This window comes from Syngnathus typhle, linkage group LG17 (assembly GCF_033458585.1).
Source record: "Syngnathus typhle isolate RoL2023-S1 ecotype Sweden linkage group LG17, RoL_Styp_1.0, whole genome shotgun sequence".
Taxonomy (NCBI): domain Eukaryota; kingdom Metazoa; phylum Chordata; class Actinopteri; order Syngnathiformes; family Syngnathidae; genus Syngnathus; species Syngnathus typhle.
The window spans coordinates 1598387-1620340 of NC_083754.1; the positions used below are offsets into that span (position 1 = coordinate 1598387).

The 21954-nt window shown below is 42.5% G+C and overlaps 4 protein-coding genes across 6 annotated transcripts; 2 read left to right on the forward strand and 2 right to left on the reverse strand.

The window, feature by feature from the left end:
* The first annotated feature begins 86 nt into the window (after positions 1 to 86).
* Positions 87 to 3396, forward strand: rcn3 (reticulocalbin 3, EF-hand calcium binding domain). Of its 2 annotated transcripts, none has more exons than XM_061303030.1 (8): positions 87 to 200; positions 736 to 969; positions 1075 to 1268; positions 1331 to 1503; positions 1615 to 1675; positions 1756 to 1847; positions 1956 to 2063; positions 3132 to 3396. In XM_061303030.1, exons 2-8 carry the CDS (start codon positions 749 to 751, stop codon positions 3237 to 3239), a joined length of 957 nt encoding a protein of 318 aa, XP_061159014.1. In that variant the 5' UTR covers positions 87 to 200; positions 736 to 748; the 3' UTR covers positions 3240 to 3396. The 2 variants fall into 2 exon arrangements, with proteins under 2 accessions (XP_061159014.1, XP_061159013.1); XM_061303029.1 differs by lacking the exon at positions 3132 to 3396 and adding an exon at positions 2272 to 2939.
* On the reverse strand, positions 2928 to 6907 carry nosip (nitric oxide synthase interacting protein). Its single transcript, XM_061303031.1, has 10 exons — positions 6859 to 6907; positions 6565 to 6640; positions 6267 to 6372; positions 6036 to 6117; positions 5661 to 5796; positions 5450 to 5595; positions 4613 to 4729; positions 4404 to 4474; positions 4220 to 4328; positions 2928 to 3645 (listed from the first exon to the last, which is right to left on the reverse strand). The coding sequence occupies exons 2-10, from the start codon at positions 6632 to 6634 to the stop codon at positions 3574 to 3576; spliced, it is 909 nt and encodes a 302-aa protein (XP_061159015.1). The 5' UTR covers positions 6635 to 6640; positions 6859 to 6907; the 3' UTR covers positions 2928 to 3573.
* A 6419-nt stretch (positions 6908 to 13326) lies between these two features.
* Positions 13327 to 18117, forward strand: bcl2l12 (BCL2 like 12). The gene is made up of 8 exons (XM_061303478.1): positions 13327 to 13549; positions 14796 to 14961; positions 15070 to 15280; positions 15360 to 15633; positions 15716 to 15859; positions 16417 to 16493; positions 16556 to 16843; positions 17003 to 18117. Exons 2-8 carry the CDS (start codon positions 14798 to 14800, stop codon positions 17042 to 17044), a joined length of 1200 nt encoding a protein of 399 aa, XP_061159462.1. The 5' UTR covers positions 13327 to 13549; positions 14796 to 14797; the 3' UTR covers positions 17045 to 18117.
* Positions 17912 to 21128, reverse strand: tspan4b (tetraspanin 4b). 2 transcript variants are annotated; one of them, XM_061303480.1, is made up of 9 exons: positions 20843 to 21128; positions 20088 to 20157; positions 19810 to 20001; positions 19624 to 19698; positions 19406 to 19501; positions 19212 to 19340; positions 18900 to 18983; positions 18722 to 18792; positions 17912 to 18533 (listed from the first exon to the last, which is right to left on the reverse strand). In XM_061303480.1, the coding sequence occupies exons 2-8, from the start codon at positions 20154 to 20156 to the stop codon at positions 18724 to 18726; spliced, it is 714 nt and encodes a 237-aa protein (XP_061159464.1). In that variant the 5' UTR covers position 20157; positions 20843 to 21128; the 3' UTR covers positions 17912 to 18533; positions 18722 to 18723. The 2 variants fall into 2 exon arrangements, with proteins under 2 accessions (XP_061159464.1, XP_061159463.1); XM_061303479.1 differs by having other exon boundaries at positions 17912 to 18792; positions 20843 to 21127.
* Positions 21129 to 21954: the final 826 nt, after the last annotated feature.

Below are 21954 nucleotides of genomic sequence, written 5' to 3' on the forward strand. Positions count from 1 at the left end.
CTACGTGGCGGTTCACAACCAATAAGAACGAGCTGAATTTATGTATCAATGTGATTGGTTTAAAAACTTCATTCGGCCTCTTTTCATTGGTTACTCAACCAACAAAGCCCGCCTCTTCGACAGTGTTATTTAAAGGTACAGAGTGCCAACGCGTCCAGAGATTCTCCTGTGCGTCAAACTTCACAACGTGCAAGAACGTGGTAAGTTATTTTAGCAACATTATCTTTAGGTTTAAAAGGTAATAACGGAAAATGCTCTTGTTTTTAGTCTTCAAACGTGCATCGTATGCTTTTTGTATTGCGTCGAAGTTCGCAGTGATGGGAGGCAAAAGATACACGAGCCATAAAAGAGGATGGGAATGCTTTTCGAACTTTCTGATTCGTTTTAAAAAACATTACATCATTTTTTTTTATGTTTTCATTTTTGTCCTTATGCATGAAAAAAAGGTAACCTTTACCAAACCTTTTTTTTTTTACTTTAACTCTGCATCAGACTAGTTCCCCTTGCGTTTGAATGGATGTAGTTGAGTAAAGTAAGTAAAACTAACCTGGTCAAGTTTGATGTCTATGCCCTCTAACCTTTTTTCTCCTGAATTTGACACTATCGATTTGGGTGTGTCCCTCCTCTTGCAACAACTCAATGTTCCCAACTGAGACTGTGCAAATCATTTTTAGGAGAGCTACTTTGAAAATATCTTTATATATATATATATATGATCACTATTTCCATCCTCAGCTGCCGATAGGTCATGAAAATGCTGCTACAGTCGCTAGCATCTCTCTACCTCCTGGCTGCCGCCACCTTTGCCGTCCCCGCTCAGGAGAAACGCGTCCATCACCGCGCCGACCTGAGCGACCATTCCCACGATGACGCTCACGACTTTCAGTACGACCACGAGGCCTTCCTGGGCAAAGAGGAGGCAAAGACCTTTGACCAGCTGACCCCTGAAGAGAGTAAAGACAGACTGGCGTAGGTTCTGCTTATGTCAGCATAACTGTCATGAATTTAAAAAAAAAAGTGACTACTTTTCAACATGACGCCATCTTTCTTCCCCCCCCCCCCCCCCCCCTACAGGAAAATTGTGGACCGCATTGACACAGACAAGGATGGCTTAATCAACCACGCAGAGCTTCATTATTGGATCAAACACAGACAGAGGAGGTACATCGAAGAGAACGTCAACAAACACTGGAAGGATTATGACAGCAACAAAGATGACAAAATTGCCTGGGGGGAATACAAGAACACCACCTACGGATACTATATGGGTAAGCGGATCGGGTCAAAGCATCCGTGCAAATATCCGACGTCCGTTTGCCTATCTTGTCAGATGAAGAGTTTGACGACGTGGACGACAAAGCCACCTACAAATCAATGCTCGCCCGAGACGAAAGACGCTTCAAGATGGCCGACCGTGACGGCGACGGGATCGCCACGCGCGAGGAGTTCACCGCCTTCCTCCATCCGGAGGAGTTTGATTACATGAAAGATTTGGTCGTACAGGTACAGACTTACAACTGAGACGGTACATGGAAAAGAACATTTGATAGTTCTTCTTCTGCCCAGTTGTGTTGGATTACGAAAGTAATATCGACACAAGCGTTTTTCTTTTAGGAAACCATCGAGGACATTGATAAAAACGGCGACGGCAAGATCAGCTTACATGAATACATCGGTAAGTGACCTGCGTTTTTACTTTTCAACCACTTACACCCGATTCGGAGTGTCATCATTTGGAGTGTAATATGCCCATAGGTGATATGTACACACCAGAGGATGGAGAGAGTGAGCCTGAATGGGTCCAAACTGAGAAGAAACATTTCACCGATTTCAGGGATGTCAATAAGGTAAGAGACTATTTTGTCGTTTGAAATTCAAACATAAAGATATTCGGCGGAGCAGCTGCCCATTTCTATAACGGCGTCTCTGTCATGCTAACATCATGTATCACACAGGATGGTCTCATGGACTTCAGTGAGGTGGCCCACTGGATTTTGCCTGGAGAAGTCGACCACGCCGATAATGAAGCCAGACATTTGATCCACGAGACGGACACCAACAAGGTATTGCTCCCGCACGCAAAGTTTTTGGCAAGTCTGGCAGAGGTGTCAGGGAGGGAGATGAAAATACATCCACACTGCCATAATTCTGATTTAATTCCATTTTAATTGACACTAATTGTCTTCTCTCTTCTGTCTTAACCTCTCTCTCATGTTTTCCATGACTTCACACACGTCTCCGTCTCCTTCTGTCAATCACGCCAATCGTCAGGACGAGAAAATAAACAAGCAGGAAATCCTGGCCAACTGGAACATGTTTGTGGGCAGCCAGGCCACCAATTATGGAGAAGATTTAACAAAGAGTCACGACGAACTTTGATTGATGAGCTGTCACGTTCTTAATATTATTGCTCGCGTGTGTGTGCGTGTGAGATGGCTGTCACATCAGTACACAAGTATCACTTGCAGAAACTATTCCACATGCATTCACATACTGTGTATGTGGTTACAGGTGATTTTTTTTTTAATGCCCACACAGCATTATTAAACACAGTCCAAATATATTTCAATTAAGAAGTGTTGGTTAAAACTGTGGCTATCGTCCCACGTGCACTGAAATTAAACGGAAACTGTATTTTGAGTTGGAGCCTAGAAACGTGGTCACGACAATTCTGAATCATCAGAAACCATACACTCCACTGAGCACTTCATTGTACTTGAAATATTTTCACTGCGTACTTCATGTCGGCCATCCCATGTATGGAAATCCATTTTTATTAATGTTTCAAGCCAAATATTCGAGCACTAGTATTGAGTTTTAATTCATTTGCTAAGGTCAGAAGAATTTCAACATTGCCTACTACAGGCAACTAAAAGAAATTTGTGATTAAAAAAAAAAAATTATTGACTGCAGATTGGACAAATAAATGAATTTTTGTACATGTTGTTTTATTTAATCCTGCAATGAATACTCGCCAGCCACTACGTACTCAGTAAAGAAGGTATTTTTGATTCTTGCACTTGCTAAAATAAGTAACTCCGCATTTTCCCAATGAAGGACCTTTCTTCTGCTGATCTCAACCACTTCTTTCCTTTTACTGTTGCTTTTGTTTTCTACCTTGTGCGTGTCAGGATGGATTTGTGTCATTATCAGAGATGCTAGATAAACTCGACTTCATCAAGATCAGCACCATCACAGATTACGGAGCCATGGAGGTTGACGGCCATGATGAATTGTGAATATCAATACCACGGACTAAGTGACTGCTTTTTTTCCTGTGCCTTAAAAATGTTTCTCAATTCAAATACATTCAGGAAAATGGAAAATAACACGGCTTTTCAAATGATATGAACATTACACGGCAAATACTCTAGAACAGAATGACAGACACAAAAGTGACTTTTCCCCCCCTCTTCTTAAGCCTCTTCAAAATGACCACAAAAGTACAAACATGGCCAAGCTATCATATCTAATAAGAAAGAAAATGTCATATTTTGGCTTACCGTAATTACAAATATATTCCCCCCCCCCAAATTTTTGGAAAGCATAATACAGGCAGACCATCATTATGTTTCACACTTGCATGACTGGACGAGCTTCTTTGGCCTTGAGCTCTATACCAGCACCCGCAAAGCCCGTTCCTCCCTGTCGAACAAAAGAACCACCAAATCAAGATCATTGGTTGGGGTCGCCTATGTCACCATTAAAATGATCTTATTCGAGGGCATATTTAGATGCTATATATAGCTATTTAAAAAACAGAAAAAAAATCTGAATATATTCATGCTCAGAATAAATAGTAATAATCTAGATTTTGAGAATTTTAGCTAAAAAAAAAAAAAAAAAAGGGACATCTATGCAAGATCAGTTTCGCTGCTCACCAAGAACCATGAGGGCCTCGCAACCGGTCTTAAAACGGGTCGAGTAGGAAAACAAAGGAACGGCCGTCAAATCAACAAAGTCTTACTCAATATTGTGTTATGTATAAAAGAGGGCAAGCAAATCTTTTTTTTGGCCACTTTTCCATTTCACGATGTTCTTGCCACTTTGTAAATAAATATGGGCGCATACTAGGGACATTTTGTTGTTGGCTTCCGTCAGTACGTATATTGTGTACTATGTCTTGTCACCGTGGGATAGTGGGAACGTAATTTCGATTTCTTTGCGTCTTGGCAAGAAATTGACAATAGAGCAGACTTTGACTTTGACGCATACATACCCTCTGCAGTGGTATGATGTCTTTGTCAGAGAGTTTGTCTCCACTCACGGGATCCGTCATGTCCATCTTGATGAGCTTCTCCACACACTCCTGTGTCACCACACACCCCCTGAACACAATCCGGAAAGCAGTGTAACATCAGAATCCGTCGCCGCAGTGAAAACACGCTGGCTCGACCACTCACGAAGGCCGCAGGACAGCACAGGGGACGCTGTTGCCCAGGATGTCTTTGGTCACTGCGCAGACATATCTGTCCTGTAAGAGTAGAATCAGATTGTTGATTGTGTTGTTAATTCTTGTTCTTATTCATCAGACACTCGGGAATTGCTTGAAATTGTGACAAAATGCTCCTTTGCTGTATCTCAAGGGTATAACTCTTCCTGATAGACTAACCTGGCGGTTGATGAGGGCCACTCGGTCCAGACTCGGGTCTACCGCGGTGAAGCGCACTGTGATGAGCTCGTTCATCTTGATAGGTCGTCCCGACATCGGACACAACACAGCCTTACTCTGGCAAGATGATAGGAAAGAGGAAACGAGAGTTTGTGAAAACGTCATTGTTTCTCTGCTCGCTGTTGCATATGCAGACCCACGGATGGGCTTTGGACTCACAGGTCAACTTGTCCCCTCATCCACTAAATAAACAAAGGTCATCATGACATAGAATTGGAAGGCAAACAGATGATGCAACCATAGTTGAAGGGGCTGCACTTCAATGAGTGGATGAGTCAAAAAGTCCAAGAACCAAACTTGACTCTGGCCAGCCCTCTCAGCTGTGATTGAAGTGGTTTCACCGGTTGGACGCAACCAGCAGAGGGCGCAAGTGTATTAGTTGTCGAAAAAAAGAGGGACAGTCGAGATATTTTATTGCTTGACAATTATTATTTATGAATAAATAATAATTATTTTTTTTAATTTATGACTTATTACTGCTATGGATATTTATTTCTCGCTCAACATTTTATTGCACTTTATTTATTGCTCTCTTTTTTGTTTGTTACTCTTTTATACTGTTTCAGTGTGAGCTACTGGGACCGGAATTTTTCCTGAGAGAGCGGTGCATAAAATTGAGTCCAAGTCTAAATCTAAGCCGCAAACTAGCTGAGTTTAGTGGTTAGCACACGGTAGACATCGTGTGAAATAAGCGAACACGCTTAAATGCTCCATCCATACGTACATTTGAACACAGACAACCTCTGAAGCAAAGTTTCACTTCAAGCAGCCACTGACCGGTTTCTTGAGAAGGGTGGGCTTTGCTTCAGGTGTCAGAGAAGGAACCCAGAAGCTGGGCAGACTCTGGCTGGAGGAGGCCACCGAATCAGTGGAGGATGATGAGCGACTGTCCGTCTTGATTTTCCCGCCGACTTTGCTTTGCCCTTCAGGGAAAACAAACTCAAGATAGAAACCAGAGTTCCGCTGCTGTATCTCTCGGCACACGTACCAGAAATGAAAGGGTTGATGGGTTTGGATACAATGCTGTTCTCTCTGGTTTTAAACTTCTCCACTTTCTCACGTTCTTCTGACTTGGACTCAAGATGACTTTCATGCTTCTGAGCTTGCTTTTGCTTCTCATATGCCTACAGGAAAATCCAGAAAACTTCAATACTAAACGTTTTGTTTTACCATTGACATTTCGATGGGAATAAAATAAGTCAACTGTGGATGAAAGACCGATAACAGCCTTGAATTTCATGGCTCGTCAATCGTTATGTGGGGACAAGCGCTCACTTTGAAATTCACGCTGTCATTAAAAAATAAAAAATGAGTGCGCACTGCCCACGCCGAAGTCAGGTTCATGAATAAAAATAAAAAATACCTTCATCTTCCTGGCAATCTCTGTCTTCTGATGCAGAATGTATTCCAGAATAACCCGTTTTTCATACAAGAATCCATCTGGACTGAAAACAACAAAAGCAATTTGATGTTGACATTCATGTTTGGATTGTTTACAGGAGGAGAAACTCTGCAGCATCTCCAAATTGAGACTCTTATCTAGGTTTGCCAAATAGATTGTCTGTTTATAAGACGTGTGTGGTGAGAAACATACGTGACCACAGGAGTCTGGCAGGGTTGCAGGGATAAGCAGCAACAGTCAAAGTCTTTGAGGGCATCTTTACCCAGGCGAATGCTCTGCGTGCCGTACCCAGATGCCGCTGAGCAGGACAAAAAGCGAACAAATCATCGGACACCATTTCTTTACAAAATGTTGATTCGATTTTATATGCTGCCAATGCATACGGAATACAATCTACTGTCGTATTAGCACTTGTTGATGGGCTAAACGTGCGCCCAGGTATTAAACTGTATGCAATAAGTAACTGAATTAATCATAACACATTTCTCACCTGTATCTTTCCTTTTCTCGTGGTATGTATAGACGGCTCCAGCGGTGCAGTTTTTTCCGTGGCGAGTCATTATAGGCTTTAATCAGGTCCGTTTAAAAAAAAAAAATCAGAAAGTTCCGGGATGGTTGCAATGTTTTGCAGCGCTAGCTTAGCTTGCATTCGGCTCGGAGCTCGTCGATAACACGAAACGTTCTACCAGCCGGTAACTGATAGATGACAGACTGTGTTAAAAAAATGCACTTACTAACCACAACAAAGGGATTATTTATATTGTGAATTCGACCGTTCACTTACACTCAGGAGAAATTTTGTTTTCCGGTGCTACTTGGTCGCGCAGTTAATACGTCATTACGTCGCATTCAGATGACGTCACAGGACGCGTCATCGTGATCTGCACGAATAAAACTGCAATAATGATCAAATTATTATAATTCTATTTTGTGTAACAGTTTCAACTTTTCTTTATATATGTTTTGCAGTTATGAGCTACGGTGTTAGGGAAGATATAAACAATTCATGTAGCACATGATAAATACCTGGAATTCCCAGATGGATACAAACGAGTGAATCACAACTTGATTAAAAAAGTAACAATTTGATTGGAATGAATGTTCTCAACAGATAACTGCAAAAGAAACGAGAAAAAAACGTTATTAAATGACGTCACGGACGTCCTGTTCTATTTATCAAAAGTCAAACTCAACACAGGCATGTTCAGTTTGCGCAAAGCATCAACTGCATTCTTTGTAGCGTGGTGTGCGTGCGTGCGTGCGTGCGCGCGCGCATGTCTTGAGAGAAGCAAGTTCAGCAAGCAAGCATCCACTGACCCTGACCCCGTCGGACGCCAACGACCCACCAGCATCTTCCAAAGTGGTCTGCAGCTTTGTTTCTGACTGAGCTGGACCCACCACATCCATCCATCCATCCCCATCATCCATCCATCCATCCATCCATCCCCACCATGGTGCTGTCGTTCGCTGTCAGGCTCTTGATTAGCCTCGCACTGTGTCAGACCTGCGCAAATGAGGGTTTGTGTTTTCATCTAATCTTCATCTAATTGAATGTCTATACTGGGCAACTCGTCAAAGCGCTGGGTCAAAACCAAGCCAATTTAGATGAAAAATTGGAACCTCAACTTCCTGTTGGCTCCAATTTCGAACCCAGCCATTTTAAGGGTGCAAACATTGAAATGAAATGAAAACTCATTTGTAAAATTCACTGTCCAAGAATTGCTACAAAGCCAAAGTAAAGAAAGATTGCATTAAAGCTGCCAGTGATTTTCTTTTAATCCAAAAAGGCCATCTTTTTTTTTTTTTTTTTTACTAAAACGCTGTCACACCATTTGAGAATGAGAATGCCTTTTATGGTCATCATACAATGTACGAAGAGATTAAAGCTACAAAGCATATAGAAAAATAAAGTATATAAAAAGAAAGTGAAAGTTCACGTGTAAAGCCATCCGTATAGGCGAGCAGCCATCAAAGTTGCTCCATGAAGGAAGAACACACAAGTGTTGAGGACATTGTTAGACGACGAGCCATGCACGCCACCTTTTCGTCTTGCTGCATGTGCAAGTGGTTGAATCCTTTCGCGGCTCTCATCATGTTCTTGTTTTTGTCCCAGAGCTGCTCGGGTGTCCGGCCGGATGGCTGGAATACAACCACCACTGTTACTTCTTTGGAAAGCCCACTACGTGGTTGCTGGCTGAGGACGATTGTGTGTCCCGGGGAGGCCACCTGACAAGCGTATTGGACCAACGGGAGAATGTACCACGACTCGCTCAGTTACTCACTCGCTCACCTTTCTCTCTCGTTGAACTTTGTCTTTCTTGTAGAGATGGCTGACGAATGCCATGAAGAATGCCAGATCCTGGATTGGCCTGCGACGTGAGACCTCTGGCAATCGGTGGCAGTGGGTAGACGGAACCATTTACTCCTTCTCGTGAGTGTCCTTCCATTGAAAAACAGCTTGTGAGCCTCGGGCGGCGAATGGCTCAAAGGGTTCTTCTTGCGTACTTGTTGCTTTAAATGATGATGGTTAACCCTGGAAAATAGCTCATTATTCATGAACAAGATCTCGGAAAGACTTCTCAGTTATTTTGAGAAAAACATCACTGAAATAGTTAGCGGCAAAAATGTTTTCCCTTGCAGGTACTGGAATACCGGCGAGCCAAACAACGTGGGTCGATATGAAGAGTGCACTGAACTAATGAGCGGAGGCAATGGTAGATGGAATGACCTTACCTGCTATGACTATCGGCACTACACCTGCAAGATGCCCTTTTGTGAGTACAGATCCTGTTTTGTAACTATAGTGTTCGCCTAAATGTAGGACTAGGTGATATTTATTTACTTAAGAAAAAAAAGAAGTCCCATTATGCCTATACCTCTCCCTTTGAAACGTTTGATGATTTCATAATTGGCCATGTTTGTCAAGAAATGATAACTTCTGTGTAGTTCCTTTTTTTTTGCCTGAATATGTTCACCGTTTGATCAGCTTATTAAGTTCAAGGCATCTCTCCAAACGTGGCCACTGTTGAACTCTTTGCGGGACCCAAGAGCAACATTTGAATGTCTTCTAATGTGCGCTCTCCTTTCAAATAGGTTCTCTCAGTCCCACCACTTCAGCCGAGGCTGCCACCTGTCCTACTCCTGCTCCTGCTCCCTGCCCCACTACGGCCAAGCCTGCCACCTGTCCCACTCCTGCTCCCTGCCCCATCTGTCCCACTACGGCCAAGCCTGCCACCTGTCCTGCCAGCCCTCCTCCGACCAACGGGGAGTTCCAAATGTGTACGAGCTCCACCGATGAGTCGTGCCTGCTCGCCATGATCGCCATCCCGGTGAGTCGATGCCGAAAAGCATTTCTACCTTCTTGTCGTCGTCCCTCCATTGTATGAACCTTTGTCAGCACCTTCAAACATCCAAGTGGGCATTGTCCAGTTCAAGATATGCACCAAAATAGCCTTGTGGCATCTATTTGGGTCTTCGTGGGCAAAGGTCGATTGGACCTCCCCAGGAACGTTTGTCCACGTCGTCCGTGAAGAACTCGAGCTCAGTTGTCGTCTATTGTGTGTACGCAGAAGGGCGGATTCCAAGATGTGCTGGACGGTCTCAGCGTGGCCCCCAGCGTTGTCATCAGAGGACGACCCAATCCCCAAGCAAAGAGGTAAGAACACACTGGCACCCAAAGAAGGTTACTAGCATGACGACGGCGTTTGTGCGGCACGCAGGCTGGTGGTCAACCTGGACGGACGCGACCCCAACGGCAAGAAGGCGACCACGGCGCTGCAACTAGATTTGGACTTGGAGAGCCAAACCTTCAGCCTCAACTACAGAGTGGGCGGCAATTGGGGCGGCAATCGGACCGGGGACCTTCCCCGCGGACGCCCCTTCGGAGCCGGTCTCCCCTTCAAGGTGAAAGAATGAATGAAGATGCGTGAAAAATGCCTTTTGGCCGCCCGTCGACCGCAGTCGAAAGAGTCGGAGCGCTTACCCAGCCTGCCGCCATCTTGTCGCTGTCCAGATTGTCATCGAGTGGGGGAGTGGCACTTTCCACCTGGACTTCAACGACATGCTCCAGCTGGACTTAGCAGGTCCTGAATTTGATATTGGGAGCATCAACTGGATGGAGGTGTGGCAAGTGGCAAGTGATGATGAGCGGCGTCCAGCTGATTTGACGTTCAACGCCGCTTCCGGGTTGGGCGTCGGCACGCTGACGGCAATCGGCTCCGTTCTAACGTGTTTGTTCGTTTTAGCGCTCACTTGCCACCAGTTGTTGTCCGCTTTTTAGACTAGTTGTGTAAGATAATCTCATTTGTACAATATTTTCCCAGCATTGAGGCGCTTGTGTGGAAAATGGCGTGGCGGTCGTACGAAGACACTAATTGGAAACAAATGTTCTTTTCGGAAGCGTCACTTTTTGCAACTGATGTACATGTGTATGAAGCAAAATAAAGGCCTTGAGTCTTTCTCGTGATTTCTTTCACTCAAATGTGCAATGATGTTCCAGGAGCCATCTTGCTGTCCAATTCCAAAACTGGAATTCGATTGCTTTTAGGGAATCTTCCTTTCTTCACTTGTCATGAAAGACATTAGAGGCTCGCAGGCTGGCCCTTTTTGATTGACAGTCAACCAGCGGGCTTGTCGAACTTGTCCCGATAGCGTCAGCTGTGGTATTTGTGCAGTTGCAGCACCCTCTAGCGGTTAGATTTATAGACGCAAACATCTTTTGGCCAAATTTTTAACTTCACTTTGTGTCTCAGTCATACCAGGAGTTCATGCAAATTGTAGGCAATGTGTGTGCATTGAACTTATTTATTTATTCCTACCCCATTCCTTCTGACACAAGGGTATAAATGTTATGATTGATTTATGGTAATTGATAGAACAATAATCCCGAAGATGTATTTGTGATCACACATGTTTCCTCATCACGGCATTATTAATCATTTCCCATGTTAAGCAATCACTTAAATGCGGCAAATGTGGTTTTGTAAAGAAATGTCGGAATGTCATTTTGCAGATGACAAAACTGTCCTGAGTGCTTTCGTTCAATCGTTTGTCTTTCGACGGCATCATTTCCTGCCTTACTGTGAATTTCCTCTAAGCAGACCCCCCACTCCTCCACATCTGCTATTGCTATACAATAAAAACAATAATGATTTGTATCATTAGTAGTAGCTATGTCTTTTACATCTTGGAATCACTAGTGTCAAAATAAAAGAGGCACAAGCAGCAGAGTCATAAGCGTGATCAGTTGTCAATCTGCCTGCAGCGTACATAGACTGTGTCGTCTCTTTCTTCTCATTTAATGTTAGACGCAGTTGCTATGGTGACACAAAGAGTTCATTTTGTATTGATAGTGCAAGAGGATGCAGTGAAAAGATAACAAAAAAAAGTGTCCTAAACAACAATCCCCTCCGGAGAAGCCGCCCTGTAGTTATCGAGAGCATTTAACTGGTGTTTACCCGCACTCCTTGAGTTTGTCAAACATGCTGTATCGCTCCATCAGCACCCTTCCCATTTGCCGGCAATCTTTTCCCATCCTCTGCTCATTCTCTCCATATTTAACACACCCTTGGCTAAATTGCTTATTTGCATCACGACTATATTCCCAGATTTTAGAGGCCATTAGAGTCCTTGAGATGAAAAGCAATGAGTGGTCCCATAACCTAACAATGGCAAATTGATGTTTTGAATAATCCCCACCAAAAAGACTGAATGTGAAAATGAACACCAGTAAAGGAAATCTAACTAAGGATTCTATCGAAATTTGATCCAAGTATTATAAGAAACGGAATTGGTCCCCATTGTGTTTATTCTTAATGTAACCGCTAACAATATGAGCTAGAAAAAGCGTTTCAGTCAAATCTTTCATTTAATGGCAATTTACAGACAATGACCCGAAACATACAGTGGAAGCAACCAAATAGTTGTTTTAAGGAAAACAACTGGCATGGCCAACTCGAACAGCAATTATCTTATGTGCTGAAGACCAATCTGAAGTGAAAATGTCCCGAGAACAATCAATAACGAAAAACCGTTGCAACAGAGAACTGACTAAGCTGGGATGAAATTTCAAATTCATTGTGGTAGAGCCAAATGTGTGGACGTCCCAAAATGTATGAACCTCTCGTTCAACAAGACTTGAGCAGTGTCAGTGTTAAATAGCCGCATTGACCTTTTCCTGGCCTCTTGAGCTCTATTCGGAGCCATCAAACATCTGCATCTTTTTATCTCCATCTCTCATTAGCTCCACCAACCTCCTTCCATGGTCTCTGGGTGTTTGTTGTTAGCTTCCTGTCACACAGGAAGTGCCTCACCCTGTTGCCTCGCTCGCTCGCTCTCTCGCTCACTATTGGTCCTTTCTATGATTAAGACCCAGTGAAGGGGGGCTTACAGGAGGATAGAAAAGGCGATGGGAAGAGGACAGAGGGTAGAAGGCTGCACTGAAGACTTCTCACGTGGTGCCCGGAGGTAAGAAGGCCACTGGTAACTTACAATTGAAAACTTGGTTTCTAATGTTTAATGTAGACAGCATAAGCTCAATTGTACTGCAGTTGTGCAAGTGAATTAGACCTTCTGCTGCATATGTACTTGTTTTATAAACTGTATTTGACCTATACTTTTATAAATATATGGTGCTAGCATACCAATTTGATGATTTCTTGGTGTGGCTACTCCCAATCCTTGTACCAGCGTCTTGATTCCGCACGGACGCTGGACTGGTTTGGGGGGAGTTGTACCAAGTCATAACGGCCGGAAAGTCATCGCTCCATCGTTGATGATGATTATTATACTGATGATTATTTTACGTTGTAAGGAACTAAGTACACTTCTGGTGTGTGGCTAAATTCATGTTATACTCTTGATTTTATGGGTTGGATAGGGTCATCAATTTAATTGTAAAGCAGGTAACCAACTGAGGAAGGTGAAGGCAAGACCATGTTCCTTTCACAAGGTGAATGTGTCACTTCTGCTGTGCATGTGGAAAAATATGAACGAGGCAAAAATACAGGAAGCCTATTATAGATTCAACTCTAATACACTTTTGATGGCAAATGTGAACAATAATAAAATTCTACTGCACTATATTTTTCTTGCTTGGTCTGTTTTTATTTCAAGAACGGCATTAAAGTATTTATTCTCACTACAATTGTTGATGTTTCATTGTAACATATTTTTTGCTGTGAGCCAGGCAAAAAACAGGCTGACAAATCATCATAATAGAGGCTTTTTTTTTTTTTTTAACAAATATTAAGTGAAATTTGAAAAAAAAAAAAGATTTCAATATATACATTGTCAATGTATATACAAAAAAAACGTCCAAGGTTGACATCTAGTGGCGCGCAGTGACAACAACATCCAAAGTATTTGTGGCAACTTTTCAATCCAGGCCCCGCCCACTTTAGTTTCTGCGTAACAATCACAAGTACAAACTGCATAGTCGAGACGAGACGACGCAAATCTGCCACTGACTCAACAAGGTAATTATACTTAAATGTATCATTTATGTTTATTGTGCTCAACAATTATGGAAATGTTTTGTAAAGTCTCTTTTAAAGTTTGAGTATCGCTTGTTCGGTTCGTGTGCGGCTCGGTGTAGTATTTTCCTTTTAAATGAAAGGTAAATTATATGCAACGTCGAGATTATTTGTATAATTTAATCACTGCTCTTTTTCCCCCAATTAGATTTTGTTTTACTTTGGGGCGTCTGATCAATTCCCTCCGAAATCTGTGTAGTATCAGCTACATTGAAAATGGGTCACCGTGACGTCACAGTTTTTCAACGTCACAATTGTTTCCTTTCGGTTTATTCATGTCCTGTTGAAGTAGTCACGTGGTCACTCCAGAACAACATGAGTTAGACGTCACCTTGCAGAACTTTTACAACTACTGCATTATTCTTGTACTATTAATGCGCCAAAGTTGTTGTCCACACTGCTGGAGGCAGGGCAGGGCGACAGGCAAGAAAAAAACAAGTTAATAAGACAAATAATCAAATTGCTAAAAGGAGAATGAAGTGAAGGGAAGGGCGCTGTATGGTGGGAATCCCCAAGAGTCTATTGGGCTAGGCCATTGTTTCACAGTGTCGTACAATGCACACCACCCAATAAACATAGTATGAGTACACAAAATGACATCATGTGGAAAATAAGCTCGTAATTAGATTCACCCATTAAATCAATTGAAATGATAATTAATCGGTTCAAGTTCCCCAAATGACATCACAATCTTTTTTCCTTACATGTTTTCAATAAAGAAGAGACTTGTAAATTGAAACGCTTGGGCATGCATAAGTCAAGGGGTGACTATTTTTGGCTTTATGGATGTTAACGTGTGGACACACAGGTTAATAGTATCCTCGGCAATCTTTTGGAAAAGCATTCAACCCTTTTGCCTGTCACTGAACTTCACTGGAGTAAAAAGATCAACAGTATTTGCTACAGTAGTCATTTTTACTCCCGTTGAGTGATATTGCGATACTGTAGCAATGTGTTTGGGAAGAACTGCTCTAATTTAGGCCTTAGGTAGCATAAGCAGGGGATTTTCTCTTAGTCATGAAATGGAACAAAATGAACATGTTCACTTCATTTAAAACGACAGAGTTGGTTGAACAAAATGATATCTCGCTAACTGAACGTATTTCAAGTTTGAAATTTGCTCCCAAAATATTCATCAAAAAACAAAATTCAAAACATTTCCTAATCCACTTTTCCGTTTTACCTATAGTGATGTCTATGGGTCGCTCTTCCTCCGTGACCTCCTTCTCTTTGCTTGAGATTAAAGCTGAGAGCCGTCTTGTGCTTCAAGCTTTCCTCAATCGAGTGCTGTCCGTCCCACCTGTAGAGCGACCCGGCAGAGTTGGAGGGGCTTATAAGGATAAAAACAAGTACAGGTAATTTTATCATCACTCAAGGGCACACCGATGGATGGCGTGTTAGTTTATGGAGTCAGAAACATCTGCTACATATCATCTGCTAATCAATTCTTACGTCACTCACAGTGCGAGCATCAAGCCAGAACCAAAGGTAAAAGATGGATGGGATTCTCAGGCCGAAGAGCAAAGCTCAGGAGATGAGAAGAAGACGGGCTTTAAGGGTTTCCTCAAGCAGCTGCCCCGCCGGAGTACTGTGCGCCCATTTACCAAAGATGGGAAAGGTACTTTAGAAAAGGACAGCAAGCCCAAAGCACCAAACATCAGGGCGCTATCGGAGGTAAGCAAGAGACCCAAACGGGAGGTGGGAACAACAACAAAAAAAGGTTTTTAAACGCAGAGAAACCCTTTACCCGCAGGAAGACGTTTTGTCTCCCTCCTCTACGTCCGAAGATGACGACGGCGGCGGCGAAAAGAAACAGAGCAAAAGACTGAACAGAAAGAAGATTAAAAAAAGCCTTTCCAAGATTTTCAAGATAAAGCTAGAGAAGGATAAGGCAAAGGAGAAAGAGAGAGAAAAGGAGGGGGAGGAGAACAAGAAGGACAAAAAGGCACCCGGAGCTCCACCGCAGAGGCCTTCTACATTGGTCTTTGACAAAACAGCTGAGCTCATACCCATCATTGTTTCCCCAAGTAAGTTTCTCAATGTACCTCAACCCATTCACCACAAAGTTACAGAACTTCATGATTGTGATGTTGTTTCTTGGGCACATAGATCACCCTCCTGCTTTCTACTATGAAGTTGCGGAGAAGCTGGAAAGAATTGCCCAAAAGTCTGCCAGCCTAAAAAGGTCCAGCTGTAAAGGCAGAGTGAGCCCCCCACCTGCCGCCGGCGCCGCCGCCGCACAGGCTCCATCGGGTAATACGTTTGCTCAGATACATACAAGGAAATAACAAAGCAAGTGCAAAGTCAAAAACCTGTCGGCCAGGTTTGATCCACATCAAACCACACGGCACGCCGTCAACAACATGTATTGCTTACTGGCTGACCGTGCCTCTGTCAGGAACGTCTAATAGACCTTTCCAGCAAACCTCGAGCGATCTGCTTCGTCATTTGGCCAAGGCGGAGCAATTGCCAAAACACATTGGCTTTGTAATTATCACAAAATATTTTACAACCATCGTTTTTCCCGTAAGTCATAACCATGATGCTGCATGAGGTAGGTCAATTGGAGACGTACAAAATGTTTGATATTTAAAATTATATTCATTTTCTATATAAAATGTTCGATTTTTTTAATAACAGAGGGGTTAGAAAACACGCAGTCGTCGCAGAAATAATTTGTAATAATGTTATGTAATATTCAAAATAAAACCAATGAACCAATGAAAATCAAACATTGCTGCGTACCCATGTATGGATTATTTTAGTTTTGCTTTGTACGTGTACTAAACCTACTATTCCTGTTTTTAAAGTTGTGGATGACAAAGAACTAATGGTGCAGCAGCTTGTTGAAGTGCTGTCGGCCGAAGCCGATTCCATCAACAATAAGGTAACGTCGTGTTTCTTCTCATCCCGTCCGTTCCATCTAAAATGTCTTTCTGCCCTATACAGATCCAGACAGACCCATTTCTGCGCGCGAGCTTGTCTCGGCTGTCGTACGCATCCTACGCCAGGCTACTCGACCTTGTCAGCAGCACGCAAGAATCCGACCTCACCTTCCTCCAGCCCATGTCCAGCCCGATGTCCAGCCCGACGTCCAGCCCGACGTTACGCCGCATGGCCGTCACCATGGAGTTGTCGAGGCGGATAGTGACGGCGACGGGTGTGCATCGCATGCAAGGCTACGCAGAATGCTACATGGAGACCTTTGCCCCGTGGTTAAAGAGTCAAGGAGGATGGGTGAGGGCTTCTTAACATGACCTAGACCACGTTGAAGGAGCAGAAACACGCATTCTGGAGCAGTCACACACATATATATATATATATATATATATATATATATATATATATATATATATATATTTTAATCCTAACATTTATATTTTGTTTCATCCTCAGGAGAATGTCGTCGAAATGGAGGATTCTGTGGAATACGACTGAAACCCCTTTTTTTTTTTCTTCTTCTTCTTCAATGACATCAACTGCGCCATCTTGAGGTTGTCTGGTGGCATTGTTTTAATCGCTGAAAATGATTGCTGTGAAAGTTTACTCTTCAACTTGGATTATCGTCATCGTTAGTAGTTTGAATGAGACTGAAGACGGTTGAGGAATGCATACGTTACATATATGAGTCACAGTTTAAAATGAAAAGACCCTCTGGAAGTCATAATGGCGTCGGGTCAAGAAGTTTCAGGGACTAATGTAGCAAACTTTTTTTTTTTTGTGCCCTCAATTGTTGGGAAAGTTTACGCCGTATGACGCACACAAACTTTTTCCAACTGCGTCACTTGGCCACCTTTGTTAAGAGTCTAATTAATTAATTAATACTACCTCCATCAAGCGTGTGGCTATTTAAAGATGTCAGTTCACTAAAAGTTCAGTTTACCATCCGTACAAACGCTACTGTATTTTTATTTATTTTTTTCTGTATGTTTTTTGTATTACACAATGGATACCGGACTTTGAAAACATGCCTGGCTGTGCAGCAACGTTTTTCTATCTTTATTCCCCCCTATTGCTTAGAAATAATTGTGACAATGTTATATAAGTTATTCTATATGTATGTGTGTCTTCTTTCTAGGATTTGAAGATTTGATCATTATTGTTGTTGCTTTGAATGTTTCAAGGTAAAACCTTGACTAATTACACCAATTTTCTTTTGTCCACTACAAATGGAAATGTATTTTTTCAAAAAATACTGAGTGCTGTTTTTAATTGATCATTCATATTCATATTTACAATATTGCCAGAGAGGGAAAGCAGCTATCAAAGGCTGTCAAGCAAGGCCAGTTTACTCGAGCGCCAAAATATTTGCTTGCTCAATGAGCTTTATTATAAAATTGCTCTTTTTGCACTGTACAAAAATTGAGAGTGGACAAAGGGAATGTGATACAATACAAAACATTATCACTTGATTGAATGCAAATAAGATCTTGGTCTGAAAAAAAAAAAGATTTTGGAAATAAAATATTGACTGGAAGGAATCCTGTATAATGCTTTTTGATGCATTTCAGCTCAGATCTGCAATAGTTAATTTAGAGCCATCAATTATGAGTTACTCACAAAACAAAAGGAGACGTCAGACAACATAAGGCACAATAACAAATCAAAAAGAAGAACAAAAACATTCATCAAATCCCATAACTGTTGAAAAAAGCAGCCTGGGAACATAGTGCAGAAATAAATTCATATCACAAATACATATATGCAAATTGGTATTATAACATATTTTACATGTTGTATAAACAACCTTCAGTAAGACAAAGATCCCGTATTGAATCGTCGCACATATTTTACTTTGTGCACTTGCACTTTCCATGCCTTCTATATTCTGGATGACTATTCCTGTAGTTGCCTTCAATTGAATGTCTGTATATTTCTTTTTACATTCCAAGAACATGGAAAGGTGTGCTCCAGCTCACCCGTGATCCTAACGAGGGCAAGATGAGCAAGATCTCTCTTAGTTATTATCCAGTCATCTTCTAATGGCTTTGTCGTAAAAGAGCTCTCAATCATTATAATTGACTTTGTCCAAAGCAGATGGACAAAAAAATGCTATTGATCCGATTAAGCGCATTGATTTACGAGCGTAACAAAGAGGAAATGCAGCTCACTCACACTCAGTCCAAATACTTCTCAGCACACATGATTTGGCAGTACATCAGCATGGAGAACACCAGGGCCAAGATCTGATCGGAGAAGAGAGTACAGTATGAAACTTTCAAAATCCTCATCTTGTGCTTCGAAGCCTATTCAATAAAGATAGCAAGCTAAAATAAAGTCGTTGAGAAACTACCTGCACAACACCAACGCACACGCCAAACACCAAAACGGATGGAATGTTTTCCAGGAGCCAATCCCTGGCCTTGTTATAACAAGGCTGCAAAAAAGACACAGGCGTAAGATAAGAAGTCAAAATGCTCTCTCGAGTATACGGCAGGATTGGTATGTCAAGAATGGAGCCAGACAAACTCGTTGTGCTCCTATTTAACATGCACATTCGACCTCCCTTGGTGGTGTGTATGTGCAACAGCCCACATTCGAGCATCTGGAGGAGATTTAGATCTCATATGAGAAGATCAGGCTTGTTGTTTGGAACCCCCAGTACCTCGGTGTAAACGAGCCCTTTCCATCCGTCAGCGCATTGGTCAATCCCGACGGAGCAGCAGGACGACGGCAGCGTTCCGTTGAGTACTTCGTACCAGTCGCTTTGGTTGGTCACGCCGCAGCATTTGAACTGGAAGGAGGAGACGAGTCAAAAACACGACTTGAGTTTCAAATGCTCCAAAAGCCTCTGCTTACCATTTTTTGGACATTATCCCAAGATTTCTTCAGCCCAGGATCCGATTCATAACTTTTCATCCCTTCCTTTAATTCACCCTGTGCTTTGGAATCCAGCTGAATAAAAAAAAAAAAATCTGATTTCACTGTAATGGCTTTTAAAAAGCTTTTTTTTTTCCATGACATTTCTTCCTGCAAATTGCCAGCTGCTCAATCTACTGCAAAAATGGTGAGCTCACCTTATCTCGAAAGATGTGTACGACCAGCGCTAGAGCGATTTCTGTCAGGACCAGGAGCAACAGGATAACAAAGAACTGCACAGGAGGAGAAGTTCAAACTCCTCTTTCATCACAATCATCACACTGACATCTTCGGCGTGGGCGCACCCACATAAAAAAAAAAAAAAAAAAAGGGCTTGGACTGACCATGCACAACAGGCAGCGTTGCTCCTTGAGGGCCCCGAGACAGCCGAGAAAGCCCGTTACCATGGTGATCCCGCCGGCCACCAGCAGCAGGTTGGCTGCCGAGAGCGACGGAAAGGAGAGCGGAAGAGATGAAAACTCGGACTGGGTGAAGGACAGCCACACTCCTACGCCGAACAATCCACATCCTCCCAGCTGTTTCAAAAACATACAATATGGCCACTCCAGGTAGATTGCACTGAAACGTGACTATCGGGGGGGGGAGAGGAGACACTACTCACCCAGAAGATGAGGTTAAAGACAAACATCACATATTTGACGCAGCACAAACATTTGCGAGATGCTGACATCCTGCAGAAAGAAAGTAGGAGTCAAGAAAAGAAGCATCATGGGCACAAGTTGAGAGCTTCGACCTTGTGTCAGGATGAAGATGCCCACAGCTTTTGTCCACGCTTCCGTTTGTTTGTGAACGTAAAGCCTCGTGGTCTTACCTCTGACAAGTGACCTCATACGGGAAGTCAAATTGCTGACAGGAAGGAAGCTCCCTTCCCTTCTCGATAGACCTAATTATACTGGCGAAGGCATTTCCCATGGCCATGTAACTCGGATTGCTCGTCAGCTAAGCGCAACAACCATCTGACATTTTCATTTGTTTGGGTTGGTTGGATCAGATGGGCTAGCGTCGAGTTAAGGTTTCAAAATGTAAATGTAGCAGGAGAAGGAAAAGGAGGAAAAGGAGAAGAAAAAGAAAGGAGAAATGATAATTATATAATATGTAATGATGAAAAAAAAAATGGTAATTCTTAAAATTAGACGTAACATTCAGAAGTCACACTTTTTTATTTTATTACAATACATGTCTTTTCAAAGGTAGGTGGCACAATTATGTTTTTGGGTTGAATAAATAATGATACTTTGAGAACTACAAATAAAAGATATCTCATTTGGACGACAGAAAAAAATCAAAAAGATCTGTGCACATACTATTTTTCATACTATGTGATTTTGAAAATGTCGATCAGTGTGCAGGATTTACCTTGAGGATGTCTAATGTTGTTGCTGTTAGCTTGCGTTTTGTACTCCCACTTTCAAATCCCTTGCTTTTCCTCTTGCTTGCTTTCTTTGTCCTGAAGCAGCAGCAGCAGCAGCAGCATACGTTTCAAGAATCTTTCTTTGCTGTTCTCTCTCCCCCGTGCTTCTCTTCCCCCAATGAGTTTGTCTTCATTCCTGATTCCCAACCTTTGGACTTGATGTATTTTTCCATCTGGGAAGCTTTACTCTAGTTTCAAAAGTTTCCAGATGTCTGAGTTTGGTCCGGCCTTCTCTGTGCTCCTCCCCTCCCCATTCTTTCCATCTCCCCCCCACTTCTTCCACATTTCCTCTTTGTTCAGAAAACATTGTTTGGCTCATTCTAATAATTAACGCAACTGCACTGAATGTATTCATCATCGTCTATTTACAAAATTTCCTCCCATTTTCCATCTTTTTTGGAATGATTATTTTTTTTCTCCAATGCATTCCAATGGGCGTCAATGATCATATCGTATCTTAATCCCGCTGACAATAAATACGTGTTCCTTGAGTGCCTTAAATACCGTAGCATTCTCCTCTGTGTCAACACGGGTCATCAGGCGGACCCTCTCAGTGCTGGCTCTTGCTCTGGACGGATAGCAACGTCCGTCCCTCTGGGCTGGCTTGAAAGAGAGCATTGTCAGCGCTCACCACCAAGGAAAACCATGTCACAAAATTCAAAGAGGAAATTTACCTGTTGGCGCGTCTCCCCATGTAGCAGTGGTTCTTCTCAGACAATAAAAGTATACCGTAATTTTCGGACTATAAGTCGCGTTTTTTTTCATAGTTTGGGTGGGGGGGGGGGACTTATACTCAGGAGCGACTTATATACATGTATATGGTTTTTTTTTTCACTTTTTTGGGCATTTTATGGCTGGTGCGACTTATAGTCTGAAAATTACGGTAAATGCCCGTGAATATTATGACGTTAATGGCCTACATGTGTTGCTCCACCGTTTGTGTTCAATATTCCCTGATTGGAAAGACCAGTGCTATTTGTTAATCTTAAGGTGGTCGTGTCTAAAAATAAAAATTGCATAAAAGATCGGCCGAACACACCGAGCAGTCGAGATAGCT